Source organism: Phodopus roborovskii, unplaced genomic scaffold, assembly GCF_943737965.1.
Source record: "Phodopus roborovskii unplaced genomic scaffold, PHOROB, whole genome shotgun sequence".
Lineage (NCBI taxonomy): Eukaryota > Metazoa > Chordata > Mammalia > Rodentia > Cricetidae > Phodopus > Phodopus roborovskii.
In genome coordinates this window covers 28723262-28743747 of record NW_026126469.1, presented here as the reverse complement: position 1 = coordinate 28743747, position 20486 = coordinate 28723262, and the positions used below count along the sequence as shown (strand labels likewise).

General features: G+C 37.8%; 1 protein-coding gene across 1 annotated transcript; it reads right to left on the bottom strand.

The window, feature by feature from the left end:
• Positions 1-242: 242 nt before the first annotated feature.
• Positions 243-19873, bottom strand: Cd200r1 (CD200 receptor 1). Its single transcript, XM_051191534.1, has 7 exons — positions 19371-19873; positions 5210-5269; positions 4525-4842; positions 4173-4421; positions 2245-2353; positions 1681-1726; positions 243-1066 (listed from the first exon to the last, which is right to left on the bottom strand). The coding sequence occupies exons 1-7, from the start codon at positions 19552-19554 to the stop codon at positions 1058-1060; spliced, it is 975 nt and encodes a 324-aa protein (XP_051047491.1). The 5' UTR covers positions 19555-19873; the 3' UTR covers positions 243-1057.
• Positions 19874-20486: the final 613 nt, after the last annotated feature.

The following is a 20486-nucleotide window of genomic DNA, read 5'->3' as shown; positions in this document are numbered from 1 at the left end:
TCTCTTGCAGACATGACAAAGACATGAATCCACTTCCACTAAATAATAGAGTTAATATCATAATCTTAAGACACATCACCCAACTGGTTAATTAAAACTGTGAGATTATTAAAGATACAAGAATAAGAACGTGGAGAAAGATACATCCAAACACAATTGGTGGGAATGTAAAATGACAAAACAATTACACTCAAAAAATTATCTCACAATGTGATCAAATAATGCAGAGATTATCCACAAGAAACATTCTACTTGGTATTGTTTAATACCACACAGAAAACAAAATCTAAAGGCCCATCCAAGGATCATGATTAATTAAATTACAATGTAGTCTTACAGTGGATTTTTACATAGCCATTGAAAAGAATGAGGTAGTTTTGCTTATGTTGTTATAAAAAGATTTTTAAGATTTACATTATTAACTTTTATAAGTCTAGTATTTCAGCATGTTTTGACAAGGAATTGTCTTGACAAGGTGATGTGTGCATGTATACACATATGTAAATAAACATATAAATGCACACATATGTCATAGGCATGTCATATACAGAGAAATTTTTTGGAAGAATTCATGAGAAACTCTTTAGTAATGATTGTTCCTTTTGTAGTTATGTCTGGAAGAAATTCAGTCTTCATCATACTGTATTGCACAATTTGATACTGTATCATAACCATGTGCTTTCTTTGTAATAATTACATCATTTCTTCAAAGGACTAACTGGTAGCAGCAAAAATTCCAAACCGCCAGTCATAGAAGACTATAGATGTAAATCCATTAGAAACATGTGTGCTTCCTAAGAACGTTTGAAGAGCTAATCCCCATGTCATCTTTCCAATGTAGAATCTTAAGAAAAGAAAAACAGTAATTATGCTGTCTCTTGATTCATTTTTCTTGGTGATAGATTTCAGTGGCTGATAAAGCAAGCCAGTCCATGCCATTGACTTCACCTTGCGATGCTGGACAAGCCTCCGCCTTGGTCACAGTGTCATAGAGTGGATTTCTCTTCTCTGTGTAGCTAGCATAAGGTTGCATTTCATCCTTGGAAAAAGCTCAAAGTCAAAATCCCTTCAAAAGAGCAAGAAATCATTACCCAAATTACCTTTTTTCCCCTACCATGCTATTAACTACTAGTAATGCTCATATATGTATCTCTGACTTATGTGAGCAAGGCTTTGTTCTAATCATCTGTCAAACATCTGTTGATTATCTATGTTTTGGGTGATATGGTTGGTGGGTGAAAGTAGAAATGTAAATGAGCAGAGTAATGTGAGAAGTATTTCAAAGAGATGAGTCAAAGACAATAAGAATCTGGTTACAGGAGACTAAGGGGAAGGCTGTTTAAAGCCTGGATGAGAGAAAATCTTTGGTGGTTCTGAAAAGGGGAAGTCAGGAATTAGACACAAGTTCCTGGAGAAGGAAACACCTACTTGATTTCTCCAGAGATTACAGTCCAAGAGTGACAAAGATGGAATTTTTCAGTTGGAAAGGTGTATTGGACAGATTATAAGTACTATCTGATAGATGATTAGCAGAGTAAGTAAGACTGACTACTAACAGTGTAAATTGGAATTGTTTTGTTCAACTAAAACATAAATATTAATACAAATTACAGATTATGTTACTAGGTTTAAGACCATGTGGCTTTAAAGTTCACAAATATTTCTTTTCATTTATCTTACCTCCTCAACAACTGGAGAAGCATCTGGTCTTGTCCGTTTACATTTTCTTAAAAATAAAATAAGATAATCTAGAGTGAATGCAAGCAGCATCATTGTTTAGAATAAACAATTATAGTATTGAATTATTCTGATAACTATTATGTAAGTCTCAGTAAATCCAAAATGAATGGAATACATTGATTTGCAGTTATTATACAAAATAAGAAAACTCTGGATCTTAGGTAAAAAAAAAAAAAGCAAAATATTGAGATAGGAACTTGATGCAATAAAATATATGTGACATGATCTCTTTGTTACATGGAAAGAATTATGGCAATTATTTTATCAAATTTAAAAAAATAGCATTCCCAGATTCTCAGCCGTTACTGGCTTGAATCTCAGTGTTTGCACGCCCGAGCAGCTCACTAAACACTGTCCCCATGCAGGGTTGTCCCAGTCTAACACTTCACATGCCTTTTTTGCTCATGAGAACACTATTGTTACTCCCAATATATCAGGCAGTCCCATGTTCCTCAGCCTTTTCTAATCCAATAAGATTGAAGAAAAAAAATCATCACTTAATACCTGAAGCCACTGAATTTCAAAAGCCAAATGCATCCTACGATGATCAAAATACTAGTAAGAATGGGTGGGATGATGTATGAAATATATAATCGTAATAATGCTTTGCCACCTGTAATGACAGACAGGAAATGTTTATGGTTCAAAGATGATACATACAGATAATAGGGTTTTTTTTCACTAATAAAATGAAGGAGGCATTCATGTCTGGTACTGAAACATGCTCAAAACCAAGTAGTGAGAAAGACAATGAGCCCTGGGGAGGAAGGGCAACCACCGCTGCTTTGCTAAATGGACATTGGTGTCATGCTGTCTTCTAAATACTATGTTCATAGATTGGTGCTGCTTTCAATCTTGGTCAGAGAACTTTCTGTTTGCAAAAGGGGATAGTTAATGCAGGGACACATAACTGCTCAAGGTTCTGAGAACAAGCCATTGTTAAATGGAGTGTTCAGTCCTAAACACTGTATCTCTATCACTGCCTCCAAGGTTCAGGGAACACAGAAGAAGAGGGGTAGAATGAAAGTAAGAGCCAGAGGATGGGAAGGAGCAATACAAAACTCCAGCATAAAATGGGCGTTGGACTCACAGTAGCAGCGGCTGCATGTACAAGACTGAACTCTTCAACATTCCCCCACTGATGGGGGAAGGGCTCATAAGTTGTTCAGTTATATAATTCCCTATCCATGCTCATGCAAGCAACCTGAATTAAATACAAAGTGCCATACACACCAAAAAAAAAAAAAAAAAGAAGAAATAGAAGAGATCATGCTTTGAAGAAGAGGTTCAATGGAAGGATAATGGGAGGATAATGGAAAGAGTATGATCAACATAATAATAAGCATATATATTGCAAAATAATATTTTTTGAAAAGAAAAACTTTAAAAATGTGTTTTATACCTTTCAGAGACTAAGAAAAATGTCAATCCCTTTATTGATTCAAAAAAAGGAAAGAAAATAAAAGATGTCTTTAAGAAAAAATATGATGTAGGACATTGTTCTATTACTTGCTGTTTTTGCAGTATACTAACCCACCCTGTTTCCTCAGATAGAAAAAGAAAGGGACTGTTATCAGAACGTTTTGAATGATATCCATATTTATACAGCTGTGAATGAGACGTCATGCTGTACAAAGACTTTGCTCCTAGCTGTCATATTGCATTCTGAAACTCAATATAAAGCTGTGGATGTTCTCACTTTTATCATTGTATCACAAGCTTCAAATGTATACATAATTTCTGATAAATATTGGCTTCAGAAGACAAGACAGAATGAGCAGGGAAATCTGATTCTCACTTTGAACAACTGGAAGAAGCAGAGAAACCAGGAAGAGAAGGAACACCGCAATTATTGATGTATTATTTGATAATCTGAGAGTTAACGTCTACACATCACTGAAGTAAGACAATGTTTTATGGTGAACCTAATGAAAGGCATTTAGGGAGTACAGATAAGAAGTATTTAGTATTGGCAATTCTTCCCACCTGGTATGGAGTAACAAAATACTTCTCCAGCTCAACAATTCATTCCCTGGCATTAGAACAATGTCTATGTAAACAACTCAAATTGTCTTCAGTGTTGTGTTATTCATTAGCTACTACTTAAAGAGTAAGTCAAATACCAGTTCCCTCTAAGAGAAGAAACAGCTCCTCTGTAATCCCAGCACTCAGGCAGCATAGGCAGATCATGATTTAAGGTCAGTCTGGACTGCAAAGATCATATCTCAGAAGAAGAAAACAATAACAAGAAAAAAATGGGCCTGTGGTTAGTTCAGCTGGCAAGAGCATTTGCTGTGAAGTCTGAAGACCAAAGTGCTATCCCATTTGGTAGAAGGACAAGTTGCCCTCTAGTCTCCACATACTAAGTATGGCAAATGTGCAAACACAATAAATAAACAAACAAAAGCAAAAAATACAGAAGTACTCACTACCTCTGTTCAGTGTTATTTGCAGAGTCTTGTTGCCAGTCACATGGGAGACAAAGCAGAGCACAGCAGACTCATTGTTGGGCTCCCTGTGGTATGTGCTCCTGACAGTCACAGTGCCATTGCTGTGTGATTCATTCTCAGTGACATGATAGCCATCTGGAGCCCAAAAGATCTGAGCAGCAGGCCTGCCTGCAATGGCCTCACAAACTACAGTTCTGTTTTTCCCTGGAAACAGGGTTACTTCAGGAGGGACTGTAGAAATAGAATGGAAAACAAGTTTCAGCCTTGTCACTAATTCCAAAGGCATTTAAAAGCTGGTGGCCTGAAATACCACAATATGTGACAACTTACTTACCTACAACATGGAGGTCATGTCTCTCTTGGTAATGCCCTTCATGTGATGCCACCTCACATAAATACTGCCCATCGTGACTGAGGGCCACTGTATTGATCTGAAGATGAGGACTCTGGCCAGGTGTGGAGGCCCAGGTGATTCTCCTGTCGGTACAGTTGGCTTCACTGATCTCCTTTGTTGCCACTTTGTAGGATATTGTGCAGGGAGGCTGGCCTCTGAGGGTTATTTTCCACGTTATTAAGACTGTTTTTGTCAATGAAATGGGAGGGCAGCACAGCTGAGCCTTTGTACCCATCTGTACAGACACTGGAGTGCTAACTGGACACATAGACACAAAGAGAATGAGTTAAGTCTGTCCACAGCAGCTTATACAAAATTACACTAGAGCATTGCTTGACTAATGAATGTACTTCAGAAAAAAAAAATAGATTTTTCTCACATTTTTTTTTGGTTCTGTATGTTTAATCTATCAGAATTAACTACATTATTCACTTTCTAAAGCAAAAATTCAAGGCCACTGCCTGTACACCTACTTTAAGTGTCCATGATGGATACAAGTTTGCTGAGTGGTGATAACAGTCACTCATCCTAAATCTGTCCAGCAGCCAAGGCACAAGCTGCTGTTTCTGAGCAAGTCAATACTCCAGTCCCACAGTGCTGGCCACAAGATAACGAAAAAGAGTACCTTCTGTCTTAAGTAATGAACTATTCAGTGACGTTTGATTCCCATTCATACAGCTTGACTCTAGAAAATATTTAAATAACAGTGTTTAAACATTTAAAGCATAGTAAAGCAGTAATTAGAAGTTTAATCATCACTGATATGTCAGCATCTTGAAAATTACATGTATAAGGTATTAATCAATTATTTCCCACTTATTTTGTCAAGTAGTTTGTAGAGTAAACCCGCTTTCCTTCTTCCAGCCCCTTGCCAGGTCTAATGTAGATAACAAGATATTCTTTGTAAACAAATAGGTAAATATATTATATCACATTTGGAAATGACAATATCACTCAGTGCTTGAAAGAAATTATCAGATCTGAAGACATAACTTAGTGGGTAGAGAGTTTGCTTAGCATACACAACGCCCTGAGTTCAAAACCCAGCCTTGTACAGAATTGGACATAATATACTCGTGTAATTCTAGGAATTTGGAGGTAGAAGATGAAAAACTAGAAGTTCAAGGGTACCCTTGACCACATTTGGAGATCCCAAGTTAAAGAAAGAGGGAAAAAGGGCTATTGGGCCACTAAAAGACATGAAGAAAAATCAGATGCACATGACTAAATTTAAAGAAAAACTGGAAAAGCTGCACACTTGTTGCTGCCATGTTGCATGGTGGGAAAAGCAAAGTTGTGGCTAGAGTAAATAGGGGTCAGAGGAAAGGAAAGATGAATGCACAGAGCAAAGATGACTTTAGGGCAACAAATTGACTTTATATGTGGTTATATCTGTCTGAAGGTCAGAGAATTGGAGCTTGCCACTAGCTAACCATAGAGGTCTAGAGGTCTGTACAGACAGACAGGAAGTAAGGTAGAGGGGTGGAAACAGTATAAGCAGGGAGTAACAGGAAATCACTCTGTTGTCTGCTGAGACACTAAGGAAGTAAGGTGTGGCAGTGGCTTGTTCCTTTTTCTCTCTGATCTCTCAGCATTTTTCTCTATATTTGACTCTGGGTTTTTATTACTTACATCAGTTAAGAACTCCATTTATGTATGTATGTCTACACATATAAAAAATTGCTGAGAAGTAAGTCAGGAAAAATATGTCTTTCACAATAACCTCAAAGCAAATCTAGGAATAAACATAACCAAGGTGAATGACCTACATAGGAAAACTTTTAAATTTTTAAAAAATAGAAGAAGCTGATAGATATTGGAAAGACCTTACATATTCTTGGACTGGAATAATTAATGTTTTGAAAATGGTTATAATACCAAAAACAATCTACAGATTCAATAAAATTCCGATCAAAATTCCAGTGACATTATTCACAGAACTAGAAAAAAGAATCCTAAAATTTGTATGGAAACATTAAATAACGGTCATTATTCTTTTTAATGAGAATTGCTTTGGCAATTCAAAGCCTTTTATGTTTCTGCAGACATGTAAACCAATGGAATGTACTAAAAGGCTAAGAAATAAACACACACAGTTAGGACAAAAAAAATATGAACTTGAAAAATAGACATTCTTTTCAACAAATTATGTGAGCAAAACTCAATATCCACAGGGCAGTGTTCCACCACTCAGGAAGCAGAGGCAGGCAGATCTCTGAGAGTTCGAGGCCAGCCTTGTTCACAGAGTGAGTTATAGGACAACCAAGAGTACACAGAAAAACCTTGTTTGGAGGTGGGGAAATACTGAATATTCACCCACAGAAGAATGAAATTACATTGATAGCTCTCCTACTGCACACAAGAATTGACAAATGGGATTACATAAAGTTTAAACACAATTTTACCGTTAAAGAAACTATTAACAGAGTGAACTGACAGTCTACAGAATAAGAGAAAATCTTGTCCAGCTAACTCCAGACGAATGGTTAGTATCTAGATTGCATAAAGAACAGTAAAAATACACACCAGCCCCTCAAACTGTCAATGAATAAATCAGGACCAAAGACATAAACAAACAGTTCTCAAAAGAAGAAATGCAAATGGAAAAGAGATGTATTTTAAAATGTTCTACACCTCTGGCTAATAAAATCTAGTTTGAGGGAGGTTAAATAGCTCAGTGGGTAAAGACAATGCCCACCAAGCCTAATGACTGGAGTTTGATCCTGAAACTCAAACGGAGGAAGGAGGGAACCAACACTTCATGAGTTGACCTCTGACCTCCACCTGCACACAATACACCACACACACAATTTTAAAAATTAAGGGTTGAAGAGATTTTTCTCACTAGTTAAGAGTCCTCCCTACACTTTCAGACAACTTAACTTCAGTTCCCAGCAGTCACATGAGCTCCACGGGAGCCAAAGCTCTTCTGGCCCCCATGGGTACTTTCACACATGTGGTATACAAATACACATAAATAAAACTAAAAATAATTTTAAACCACTTCATTTTGTTTCGTTTTTGAGACAGGGTCTGTCCATGTAGCCATGGCTGTTCTAGAACTCACAGTGTAGACAAGGCTGGCCTCAAACTAACAAAGGCTTGTGGACATTGGCCTCCAGAGTTCAGGGATTAAAGGCATGCATCACTAAGTCTGGGAAATTCCTATCAGCCCAGTCAGAATAAACACCGTCAAGAAAGCAAATGACAGCAAATGTTTCAAAGATGTGAGGATGGCGAGCCCTTACTAGGGCAGCCACTGTGGAAATCAATGTTGAAGCTTCTTGAGAAGATAAAAATGGGTCTACCGCACGAGCCAGCTACCATTCCTGAGTATTGTGTTTGCCTCTGCTCTTTTCACCATGATAAGAAAAGGGAACCAAATCAGCCTTCATAAATGGGCAATTGAAATGTGATATAGATACACATAAAACTTTGTTTAACTGTATGGAAAAATGGAATTCATAGGAAAATGGATAGAATTAGAAAAGATTCTAATCAGAAATACAAATGCCATGTGATCTCTCTCTTATATGGATGCTAGCCACTAGTTAGTAAATGTATGTCCAGGCCAGGAACCTAGAGAGGAGCCAATCAGACTTGGGGGGGCAGGGGCCAGTGCTTTAAGGAAAGGGGTAGGAAAGACAATAGAACAAAGTGAAAAAGGGAATAGTGAGTGGGGAGCGGGGCGGGGCGGGGCGGGGTGGGCAGTTATTAAACCAAAGTGGAATATCAATAAAAAATATCATCTGGACACTTGTAAGCTAATTTTAAAAAATAAAACATCATTTAAAAAAAAGAAAAGAAACACCGAGTTTTAATAAATGTACCATCACCATATGCGGCTGCACAAACAGTCACGTAACAGAGTCCGAATGCAAGTAGTATTTGAATACTGAGAGAGAAGACTTTTCCACCTAAGTCATCACAGGAGAATGCTTTTTGGTTTTACGGTTAGCGAAACTTCTTAGTAACTTCAAGCGGCAGAAGTTTCCTTTCCCAAACCATCTTTGTCATATGCCTGAGCAAGCAAATACCGCCCACACAGGACACAATGCTTAGGCATGACTGTGCAAACCCAGAGAAGCTTCCTCAGTGCCAGAAAGGGGCTCTCAGAGACAACACATGACTTCCTTGCAAGATTAAACAATTTTCATCTGTTGCAAAATGCTGAGCTTTGAGTGCACACTCAAAAAAAAAAAAAAAAAGCCCTGGAGGGAGGCATTTCTGAAATATCAGCATTAGCAGTCCCTGGTTCTGGACCCATTATTAGTTCAAATAGAACATGGAGTGTGCCACAGTTAAGCAGCTAACGCTGAGGTTAATAGTCATTTATTATTACTAATGCATAAAATGAGAAACAAAAAATGTTAAGATTTTCCTTCTTGCAATTCACATTAATTCTCAAAGCTAGCGACATTTTTCATGGGCGCACAAGCCAAGTGATCCATCGCTGAGAGTCATTTGAGCATTTGGGATGTCAGCTGGGGAATCTGCATGGGACCCAATGGACCCTCTGAATGTGGGTGACAGTTATGTGACTTGATGTATTGGGGGAGGGGGGCTGGCAGTGGTACCAAGATGTATGCTGGGGGCATAAACTCGAGGTTAAATTTTTAAAAATTTATTTATTTCTATTCATTTGCAGGTCTTTAGAGGAAATGCAAACTTACAGTTAAAGGTCTAATAAATGCAGTTCGTATTAAATTTTAAATGGGGCCCAAGTTGTAGTTTTGTAAAAAATGAAGCTCTGAATTTATAACTGTATCACTGCAAAAAATAAGTATAAGGTAGTTTTGTTTCCACATTTCTATAGCTACTTCTACATAGGTATTTAGTCGAGTAAAACTCATTCCTATTGCTTATCATAAACTACAGAACCTGTCATCTTCATTGCTATTTAACACACACACACACACAAAAAAAAAAAACTATACATCAGAATCTGCAGAAATATCTAAGGAAAACCAAGTAAAAGATTTCCTGTCTTCATTTGTCAGTCCTAAATCTCAAACTTCATAACTGTTTTCTTTCCGCCCTTAGGATCTTTGAAGCTATTCTAATACACTCAAGGCTGGGTCTTTGGAGGTGAAGCAGGAAGCCATTTCTAATAGCTAGAGAATATGAGCAATGGGAGTTTTTGTCTCGTTCTTTTCCTTCAAGTGTTTTTATATAATAAGATGAATTATGCTGTATTGCTTTCCCCTCCAAAAAATATATACATTGTTGTTTCTTTGTTTTACAAATGAATAATAATATAAAACCACATTGCAAGCTGAAGTAGTAAATTCATTATAATCATGGATTCATTTCTCCTGAAGATTCTATTTTATCTTGTTTATTCATTCATTTTCAGACATGGTCTATCTATGTAGTCCTGGCTGGCCTTGCTACATAGATCAGGCTGGTCTCAAACTTATGAGGGTTCACTTACCTCTATCTCCTGAGTGCTAGGTTTAAAGGTGTTGCCAGTATACCAGGCTCAAGGTTTTATTTTAAATGAATACAACTTCATGATTCACATCTTCATTATAAAAGATCCAGAAATTCAGATGGCATTAGCAGACCTTTATTTAGCTCAACTGCAAAGGAACTTTTGCCACCCACAAGAATAATAAAGTCACTATGGAAAACTCCTGGCTCTAATAAAGGTTAACATGGTAACTTTAATTGTGACTTAGTAGATGCTTTTCTACATTTTATAAACTTCGTGTTGTAGCTGTAAGTTAGAAAAATGTCATTTTTTTCAAGGTATTTTTGAGTTATAGATGGAATGAGAATAAAGCTCCTTGAATTGTGGGATTAAATTGTCTATTTTATACAACATGTATATATTAACATAGAAAAAATAAAATAATTGCAAGTAAATAAAAACTACAAGCTTGTATGTCTATGTCTTAGCTTTAATATTTTAATCATAATTGACACAATTGATCTAGGAATTTGTTTCATATTCTTAGACTTTATGAAACTATCTTTTCTTATTAAAGATACTGACCCATTAGCAGACAACACTCTAGCTAGGTGTTAAGTAACAAAATTCTGGACAGAGTCCAAAGTTCTATCAAAGATAGAGGAGAGAAAACATCAAAATCTGAGTCAGAATATCAAGAATTTTGTTGTCTTCATTTCTTATCCCCGTAATTTTACACAGGTTTCTGAGAACCTCAGTTGCTTAATTACACATGTGAGAACTGAGTATCAGATATTATGAGTGACACTTAAGTTCCTGTAGGCAAGGGTGATTCACTACATTATTAGTGAATGGTATTAAGAGGGATAGCTAGGCATGTGGAATAAATAAAATCAGGTTTCTATCTCACTCCTCAGATGAAAAGAAATGAAATATTTAAATATCAAAATTTTTTAAATCCCTGAAAGAAAACTTGGGTAGTTTGGGGTTTTCCATCTTGAACAGGGCTGAAGATGTTAAGATACTGTTTCTGGAGCTATAGGACTTCCTAGGAGTTCAAGTATTGAAACCAGGAAGAAAGTTCCAGGTGAAATGTGTCAGTTGGGTTTAACCAGAAACGTTTCTAACCATAGAAAACTAAAACTATAAATAAAAATGCTGAAGTAGTTAACCCTAGAACTTAAATTCTTTTTATGGGGAAAAAAAAAACCACTAAAAGATTGCCAAGCAAAATTCTAAAGACCATTCACAACATTTATGATGAACAAAGGCCAATTTTCCTCAGAAAATATACAGAAAACATACAATCACTCTGAAAAAAAATGGAAAAGCTGAATTAAGGAAAACAGGAAAAAGACATTAATATCTTTACAAAAGATTAAACAACATCTTGGAAGTGTCATAGTTAGCAACTGCAATTCTACTGAGCAAATGGGATGCAGAGGTCAAATAATACACCCAGATGGTTTATAAAGTGAAGACATAAATAAAATGATTAAAAAGCAAATCTTAAGACACAAGAATTCAAACAATAACTTCAACAGGTAAATAAAAATTAGAAAGCAAACAGTAATTGTGGTAAACAATAAATCTTATTCCACAGCAAAGCAGTCATCTGTGTCAGCGACTTATGCCAACTGCTAATAAAAGCCATCTTACTGTGTTTTTAAAACAAAACCCAAAACACAAAAATCTCTTATTTCTCAAGAAACTCAAAATGGCCAAAAAGTTGATACGTAGAGAGCTAACTAAAATGTCATAAAACAATTAAAAATTCTTTGAAACTATAAAATAATCCTTTTTAAATGTTTGTGAATATAAACTGTGCCAAAAACTTAAGTTGTATTGTTGGACCTAATCCTTCCAGCAACTCTAGACACTAGACTAAGGAATAGGCAGATTATTTAAAGTTGTAAAATATAATACAAACTGACTGAGAGTGACTGTGAGCTAGCTCAAGCCTGTAAACTGCCAAAAGTCTGTCTATGGTATGGAAATTAGATAAAAGGTCAAACCCAGACCTTTAAAACCTGTGTACCTAGAGCTCTGTTGGAGGCTGTGAACTTGGCAGAAGCAGTGTAGCAAAGCAGAAGCAATAAGATTTCCTGACATGAAGGATCTAGATCAAGTTAAATGAGGGAAAATCCTGAAGAACTTTACAACTTGGCAACAAGAATGTCAGTGATTGTCCCCAAGACCTATAAGGAAAACATTTTAGTAAAGATGTTCAAGGGGAAACCAGCCTGAAAATACCTAGAGAGCAGAGCCGACTGACTCAACAAAATGGAGCCTTACACTCTCAAGGATTCTTAAGGAAGAGATGCTTGAGGACTGAAGACACGCCTAAAAAAAGAGAAACAAAGTGTGCTTGTAGACAGAAAGATGTAGAAGTTGTAAGAATGAAGAAAGCTAACTGAGAAATCAGGATCCTAGATATACTGAAGGAACATGGGGCAAAAAGCATTCTGGTTTCCTTTTTAAAAGACCTAAGAGGCCACGATTACAGATACATGAGCCATGTATAAGAGGCCAGCCTGGTCTACAGAGCAAGTTCCAGAACAGGTTCCAAAACAATACAGAGAAACCCGGTCCCAAAAAACCAAAGGGGGTAGGGGAGATTCCATTTGGAACATCTTTTGTTGCTGTTGTTGTTTTGTTTCATTTGTTGATTTGTTGAGACTGGATTTCCCTGGCTCCAGGAGGCACATCTAAAAAGTACTGGGTTACAGTAGCCCCTGGGCAACTCCTAAGAAGGAACCGATTAAGCATTGCTTTGGGAATAAAAACAGCTAGACTTAATCATTTGGAATCTACATGCATTCACCACTTCAACATGTTTGTCAACACCTTACAAAGAGTCACAGAAGTAAATGTTTCTATAGCGTGCAATTGGGTAAGTTTTTCAGGCAGTGGGATTTTATGGTAAAGTAAAAAAATGTCAAAAGACAAAGGAAGTTACTAAATACCTTAAAACTGCATGGACACATAGAGATCAGAAAGACATTTTTACTGAACTGTCTCAGATAGTGTCCTTATCATTAGCACTATCCTCGGCTTACCAGTGTTGATAGAGATTATAAATAAATAAATAAATAAAAGGTAGATTCTGCTTTCCCATTCTTGCTACAGTCTTTTCCCCCTTCTTTGCTGCCTTACTTCTAGAATGAGTGGACTGGGCTCTCAACATCAATTTCCCTCCCACTCACTTCCCTAGCAGTACTAGCAATCTCCCCACCTCCACCCCCAGCCACCTTCTACTCAAACTACAATCTCAAAGGCCACCACTATCTTTGCAGTCAAATTCTATCTTCGTGGCAGTATTTATACACCTGGGTTGCTTGGCTGGGTTTTTATACTGGGGAAGTTAGAATTAAGATGTTTGTATTAAGGCTTATTTTTTAAAAAAAAATCAAATAAAGTAAATAAATTTGAAAGGTTATGTGAGACAGGGGTCTTGAGTGTCTGTGTGGTAAGAAGAGATGCTGTGACTCTGTAGAACTCCGGGTAAAGATCACTGCTACCTTCCACAGAAAGTAAAAGACATTTACCCAGCAACTATGGGCAAATGTGGACAGACTCCACTTGTGTCGTGAACCCTTGCAGCCAATGATGACAACATGAAAACTCCCTGTATAATCCTCCTCTTTCCACCTTTAAAAACTCCCTTGCCTCAACCTCCTAGAATATATACATGGTTAACTATGTTGTGTGTTAACAGGATGGCGCTACTCCTACAAAGATTTACTAAACTTTGGGTCACCTCTCTCTGCTCTCTAAGTTGACAACATATGGTCACTTTCTCCTTGTGAAGCCCCTTTCTCCACCATGACACCTACTCATTTCCTTCTCCATCTCCTTGCCTGCCTGCTCAGTACCCTCTCTGCAAGCTGCCTTTGTCCTCCAGCACCTTGGTGTGGAGAATCCTCTCAAGCATCAGCTGTTCCTCTACTTTTAAAGAGATTTTGCTTACTTGCTTGCTCCTTTGAGACAGCCTCTAACTATGTAGCCTAGGTGGCCCCACTCACCTAAATGCTAAGATTTCAGGCATGTACCACCATCCATGGGTCTTTACCTACCCTTGTTTCTCTGATTCTTACCTCATTATCCCTCCCATCTTCCAGAATTTCTGCTAAACCTCCACACCATGGATTCGCTCACTCCAACCATACCTCAGCTCTCTGTGTATCACATAGGCTCATCCACCAATTACAGTTTTATGCCATCCTATATTTCCCCTACATTCTTTATGTTGCTTCATTATTTTATTATTTAATATCTATCTTTTCTGCCAGATACTAAGCTCCAAGAGAACAGGAACTGTAGCTGTCTTTTTGAGTGCTAGGAATTAATTTAAAAGCCTTATACATAGTGGAGCAATGCTCTGGCACCAAGCTACATCCCCAGACCCTCCACATCTTTCTTCATTAAATAACAGCAGTACAAAGCAGTGATAGACACAATGGCAGAACATTCCCATGGCCAAACTTCATTTTAGCTGTGACTTTTTTCCTAAATGATAATCCCTAACCTTTAGCTGCTATTGTTTCTCTCTTGAATGTCACTGTCGTTTCCAGACGATCACATCTAAAACTTTGGGTTACCATACACACACTCTTAACACAGCTCTTTGCCTTCTATTGTTGGTACTGGAGAGCTGTTCCAAGCCAACTTGTTCACTGGAAGGATGAAGTGACATGCTCATCAGTTCCTTGAACATGACTAGCTTTCATTAATCCACATACAAAATGAAAGAGGTGTCTTGAGTCCCTCCCTTCTGAAAAGACTATCTCCTAATAGTGTTATAACGACTTGTTTCTTAAGTGAGGAAATGTTGTCTAAAAAGACTAAGTAATCCCTTACAGATGAAAATGCCACAGTTAGACAGATTAAGTATTGCAAACCCAAGCAATAAGGGTGTAATATTGGAAATAACCCTAGAAGATGGGAGACTAAATTTAGAGAAACAGTGTGAATGGCAGGCTGACTTCTTATTAGAGTTTTTCAGGCTCTAAAAGTGGATGGTGGGGGAATCAATCTCTGCCCAGAATTTTACACATCTCCAGCAAACAATGTGCTTTGATAATGAAAGTAAGATAAACATTTCAGATATAAAGTCATTAGTAATTCTTTTCATACAAACGAAAACTGAAAGAACTTCTCAACAACAACAAAAAATGAAATAAAAAATTAAAGATATAAAATTGACTGGGGAAATAAGACCAGATAGAGACTCAGAATTTCACAAAGGAATGAAGAACATAGGAGGCTGAAACTATGGCGCATATCTAGAATGTGCCAACCAGAATACCCTTCAGGGACAGCCCCTTTCTCCAACCAAGAGTGCTGCCAGTAGACAACTTTCAGTTTTCCAGGACTTCAAAGGTAGTTTTCCTTTCTTGCACAAAATCAAGCCCTTCCCAGGGCAACCCACCTAATCACTGAATAAGGTGGGCGTGTAAGGGGCCAGCATTCTAATCAATGCTAGCTTAGTAGTACTCCCACCCACTGTGTCGGATGTTTGAGATGCAGGAATGTTCTATACACCAAACTCAGTCTAAGTCTGACTTCAGAAAAACCTGCTCAGCATCAACAGTTCGGACCATCAGAGATGCTTAAAGAAAATTGCTTGGTGTACCTCAATGCTACTACACCTTCTCTATGGTACTTTCTTCAAACAAAAATAAAATTGCATTCTCAGAACAGAGCCTAGGTTTTCAGACACACAAGGCATGTAAATTCTAGGTATGAAAACCTTGAAATTCTTTGTTTAGTTTTAAAGCATGGATGCTGTCAGTTTTTTTTTTGGGGGGGGATGAATAGATTATAACCAACTCTCATAAAAATTACATGAGTTTGTGATGTTTATCATTTCTTAAAGTAATGAACAGTGACTACTTCCTACTTACTGCCACAAAACCCAAAGCTACATGGTACCCACTGTCCTGCTCCCCAAACCCAGTCAGGAAATAGAAAATGGGAGTCAGTGATTCCAAGGGAGAAGAGCCAAAATCACATTATCACTGATAATGTTTTAATGACTGCATAGATTAATTCTTAGGACATAATATAAAACCAAATGACCACTGGATAGTTTTGCTCGGGAGCATCATGAGCTAAAATTCCTGTGGTCTTACTGAGTAATAGTTAACGAATGGTGAGTACCTTCATTTATCCCCATCTTGGTCTAGCTATTCTGGGCTGGTCAACCTTCCTGTATCTAATATCAGTTTCATCCCATTTCTCAATCTCAGAGCATGTATTTCCTCTTTGTTAAGGCTAAGCCATAATCTGCTGGTGGTATTGTCTCCTTTCCCATCTCTTCTTAGATCTTGTTCTCTGTTATAGGGAGGGAAAAAGATCATTATGGCTCCCCAGACCTGACTGCATGCATTTCTGGTGTTTCCTCTATCATTACAATCTCTGTATCAGCTTTGAGGGAACATCTGTTCCATACATGGCTCCAAATGCTGGATTTTTCTATACTCCCCAGTATGGATAGGAATGTTTAGCATTATGTCCTTCCTCTATGATTCCTTTATCAGTTGCACAGAACTCATATTGTAGGATCTCCAGCTCAGAAGCTCCCTATTCCTGCTTTAAAGGGAATGCTTTGCTAAGTGCCACTGCCAAGCAACAGGATATTGCTGCCACATTATTTTCCAAATCTACTGCCTTAGATTATTGTTTCTCTTCAGAAGGTAACAGATGACCTCACCATTAACTGTACAGTATCCAGATAACCTATTTATCCATTAGAGACCCTTGGAATGCATTATTATTATTATTATTATATGATACATTGTTCCTGTAAGCTAAATCCCATTGCCTCACAGACTTCCTGACCTTTGTTCCTGTTACACATCCCTCCTTCCCAATTTCTTCTCTAACTTCTATCTACCCAAAGCTGTCAGTCAAGGCCCAACTCAAGACCCAACTCCTCTGTAACACTGCCAACAACCTATGCTTTTACCTTTCCTCCTCTTTATTTTAATATTTTCTGATTTTAAATGTTCCTTGAGGATTTAGTTGTATTTTCATATACCTCATTTAAATTGCTGGAAACTTTTAATCAATATTGTATATACCACACATGCATGCATACACACACACACACACACACACACACACACATACCACACATACACACACACACACACGGGGAGAGAGAGAGACAGAGAGGTAGAGAGAAAACTCTTGACATTTTATTTATCATAATATTAAACATGAATGTCCAGAGGAAAATACACCTATATATTAAGCTAGTAGGCAAATATACAAAATAAAAAGAAGATAGGGCTGAAGTTAATAAGGACAATTCATTACTTTTTGGACATTGCTTTTAATCTCTTTAGAGCTGTTTGTGTCTCCTCCTGTTGCTACCTGCCCCCTAGTGGAAGATAAAAACTATGAAAAGAAAAAGAAAAAAAAAACAAAACAAAACACTGGAGGATTGGTTCCTTGTTTATTTTGTTTTTTGTTTTGTTTTGCTTTGCTTTTTCCAACTCACTTTGGTAAAACCAGTAACATAAAAAATGGGGGAGGAGGGTTGATTTAAGTCTGGATATGAAACTATAATTTGAACATAAGAAACGTGGAAGTCAATGGAACAAAAATTAAGTAGAAAGAAATGGCATGGTCAGTGAAAGTGAGGACAGGCAGCCACACATGAAATGGAGAGTTTAGACTCTTTTTAACTTCCATCTAGATAGAGTATTTTATTAGATAAATATCACATAGTTTACAATTTAAATTAAATTTTAAAAGTAAATAAGCAAAACAAAAGCACCCTGTTCTTAACCCAGATGCCCTACCTCCCTCTCCTATGTGATGGATGTTACACAGAGTGAGCTTGCTACTGCAACACCAGTAACAGGCCAAAAAGTTGAAGCCCTGGTTGGTTTTCAGATCACCATTATCCATAATTTCTTAGCAAACTTATCATGCCAGGTCATGTGTATAAAGTAATTTGTTTATTTGTATTCTAAACACTTGATTTTATGATGTAAGCATGAATTTCAGGGATCTGGTGAACATAGCATCTCCAATTTGTGTTCAGATGAAGTTTTAAAAATCAACTTTTAGCCTTTAAAATTCAAATTATCTGTTATGTTTTCATTTTGTTGCTTTTCTGTCTGCTTTGCTAAGTTAATACTCAATCTGACACAAACAGCTTCTTGCCTGCCTGGCTTTTCCTGTCAAACTCATCCTTCACAGATTTTAGGAGCTTTCTAGAGAAGCCCAACTACTGAAAGACATAGATCTCTCTTTCTTTTTCTTTTTCCATTCAATTTATAGCCCAATATTAGCTTAGCATTTTCCAGCAGAGCTACTATGGGTGGTTCTCTTTAGTGGAAAGCATATGGGTAAATTGCTCACGCAAGTGTTTTGTGGTACCCTTTATAACCATGGACAAATCATTTCACCTCTCTAAGCTTCAAGTTCTATCTTTGTAAAATGGAGCTGTCTTCCATGCCTACTTCACTGGGTTGCTATGCACATCAAAGAGAAATGTGAAAATTCTCAGCAGAGAGGTGCAATGGTATACCATAGTTATATTATGTGTGCTCACCAACAAGGTTATTATGAGATATACTCTTTTTCCAAGAGATAGACAAAAATGATTTTAAAGGAAGTCTGATGAGAGGAAAATGTACCATTTCTCCTTTAAATTTTTAAATTATAAAATTTAGAACTGTGTTGTTCCCTTGCAGCTTCTCCCATCTACTAAAACTGAAACATGAAAATGCCCTCCCACATCAACTCCCACCTACCTTCTATAGTGAAACCAGGACACCCCCACAGTAGTCCCAAATCGAATTCAACTCCTACAAGAATGCAGACATTAGGGAGTGCACTTTCTGATTCAGAAAGTGTCTCCTGTAGCCCACACATTTTCAAGATAAATACAGACATACATCACAGATATGCCAGCATAACTAGATGCATAAATCCCACAGTCACAGGGCGTGATAGAAAGAAACAAACGTAAGCAAGGGAGACCAAGATGGGGTATGGGGTATGGGAGATGACAGTCATTTAGATATTTTCCCAAAAGGGAGAAAATACAGAGAGCCCTTTTGATTGCTATGAATGTGTGTTTAATTTATTCTGCCTTGTCCTTAAAAGGAAGGGAAGATGAGGACATGGCAGTGAAGGAAATTATAGAAACACATATATTATAGGACACGAAGCAAAATAAATAAGACAAAGCAGAAAGTAGGGGTGATGAGATAACTCACATCTAGAGAACCCCAGCCCCCCTTCTCAACAGCAGCAATCGGCTTGTATTGCCTGGCGAAAAGGGAAGGCTCAAAAACAGCACAGAGCAGATCTCTCATCCCTAGTCATTTTCCCGAAGAAAATTCAAACTCACCAGCCACGAGGACTCCCCATATCAAGAGTACCACTAGGTCAGAAGTTCTCCAAAAGCAGCGCATTTCTGGTTTCTGGTTTCTGCTGCTCACCCTGTTCTTTTTCTCCTCACAGGTGCAGCAGTGACCATGGCCAGCTCGTTCTGCTCTCCCGTTGGCTTCTGCGTGGTAGCACCTCTTAACCATCAGCAGCGGGCACTCCTTTCCTCCCTGCCCTTTCCGTGGACTTGCATTTCGCTGTGATTAGTAACTTGGAAGAAGTTTCTACTTCTCTGGGACTTGACACAGCAGTAGGTTTCCTGTGCAATGCCCCGAAGCTTTGCAGAGGAAGCAGACTGGGTTATCTCCCAGTTCATTGGTTCTCCTCCTCTGCTGCCCACAGATAAAACTGTACAATAAGGCTCTGAGCATGCTGGAGACAGATGGATTTCTCCATTCAAATCAGAGGCTGGATATTGATCTACTTGGAGCTTGTGCTTGTAAATGTCCCAATCACAATTAACTTCTGGGAAGTTCTCCAAGTGGGGGAAATAAAATAAATAAATAAATAAATAAATAAATAAATAAATAAAAAGTGTACAGCCTTCTTTGGTCTTTTAATGAGGAATAAATATTTCTCCTTGGAAATGCTTTGGTGAAATTACTATCTAGTGCATACATAACGCTGGGAGCATTGTAAGTGTACCTACCACTTTTCTGTTATCACCATAGCAATCCCAAAATTGGTGGCTTAACACAACACAAACGCAATGCCTGGGAGTCAGATTGAATAGCATTGTGTGGAGTTAAAATCAAGCCATCATCAGGACTTTACTTCTTCTGGGGGCTCAACCTTTCCCAGCACCTGCAAGACATGTCCACTCTCTGGCCCATGGACATGTCACTCTGGCCTTTGTTGGGGTACCTGATTCCCTTCCCCCCCCCCCATGACCCCTATTCCTGTCTCTTAAAAGGATCGTGTGACTGATTTGGCCCTGCTCAGGCCCAGCAGTGTCTCTCCATCTGAAGACCCTTAATTTAGTTACAACCACAGAGTCCATTTTGCCAGATCAGTGGACATTCAGGCATGGACCTCTGTTGGGGGTTCAATACATAGTTTTCATTGTCTCTGACTTTTG

What these genes read in the sequence shown, in the direction of transcription:
- Cd200r1 (XM_051191534.1), bottom strand. Translation starts at nt 19,554, where the DNA reads ATGGTTAAGAGGTGCTACCACGCAGAAGCCAACGGGAGAGCAGAACGA. An exon ending in ATGGGGAGTCCTCGTGGCTG is followed by an intron (nt 5,270 to 19,370) that starts GTGAGTTTGAAT and finishes AATATTTTCTAG; the next exon opens with AGTCAAGCTGTATGAATGGG. An exon ending in GCAAATAACACTGAACAGAG is followed by an intron (nt 2,354 to 4,172) that starts GTAGTGAGTACT and finishes CTGTCATTACAG; the next exon opens with GTGGCAAAGCATTATTACGA.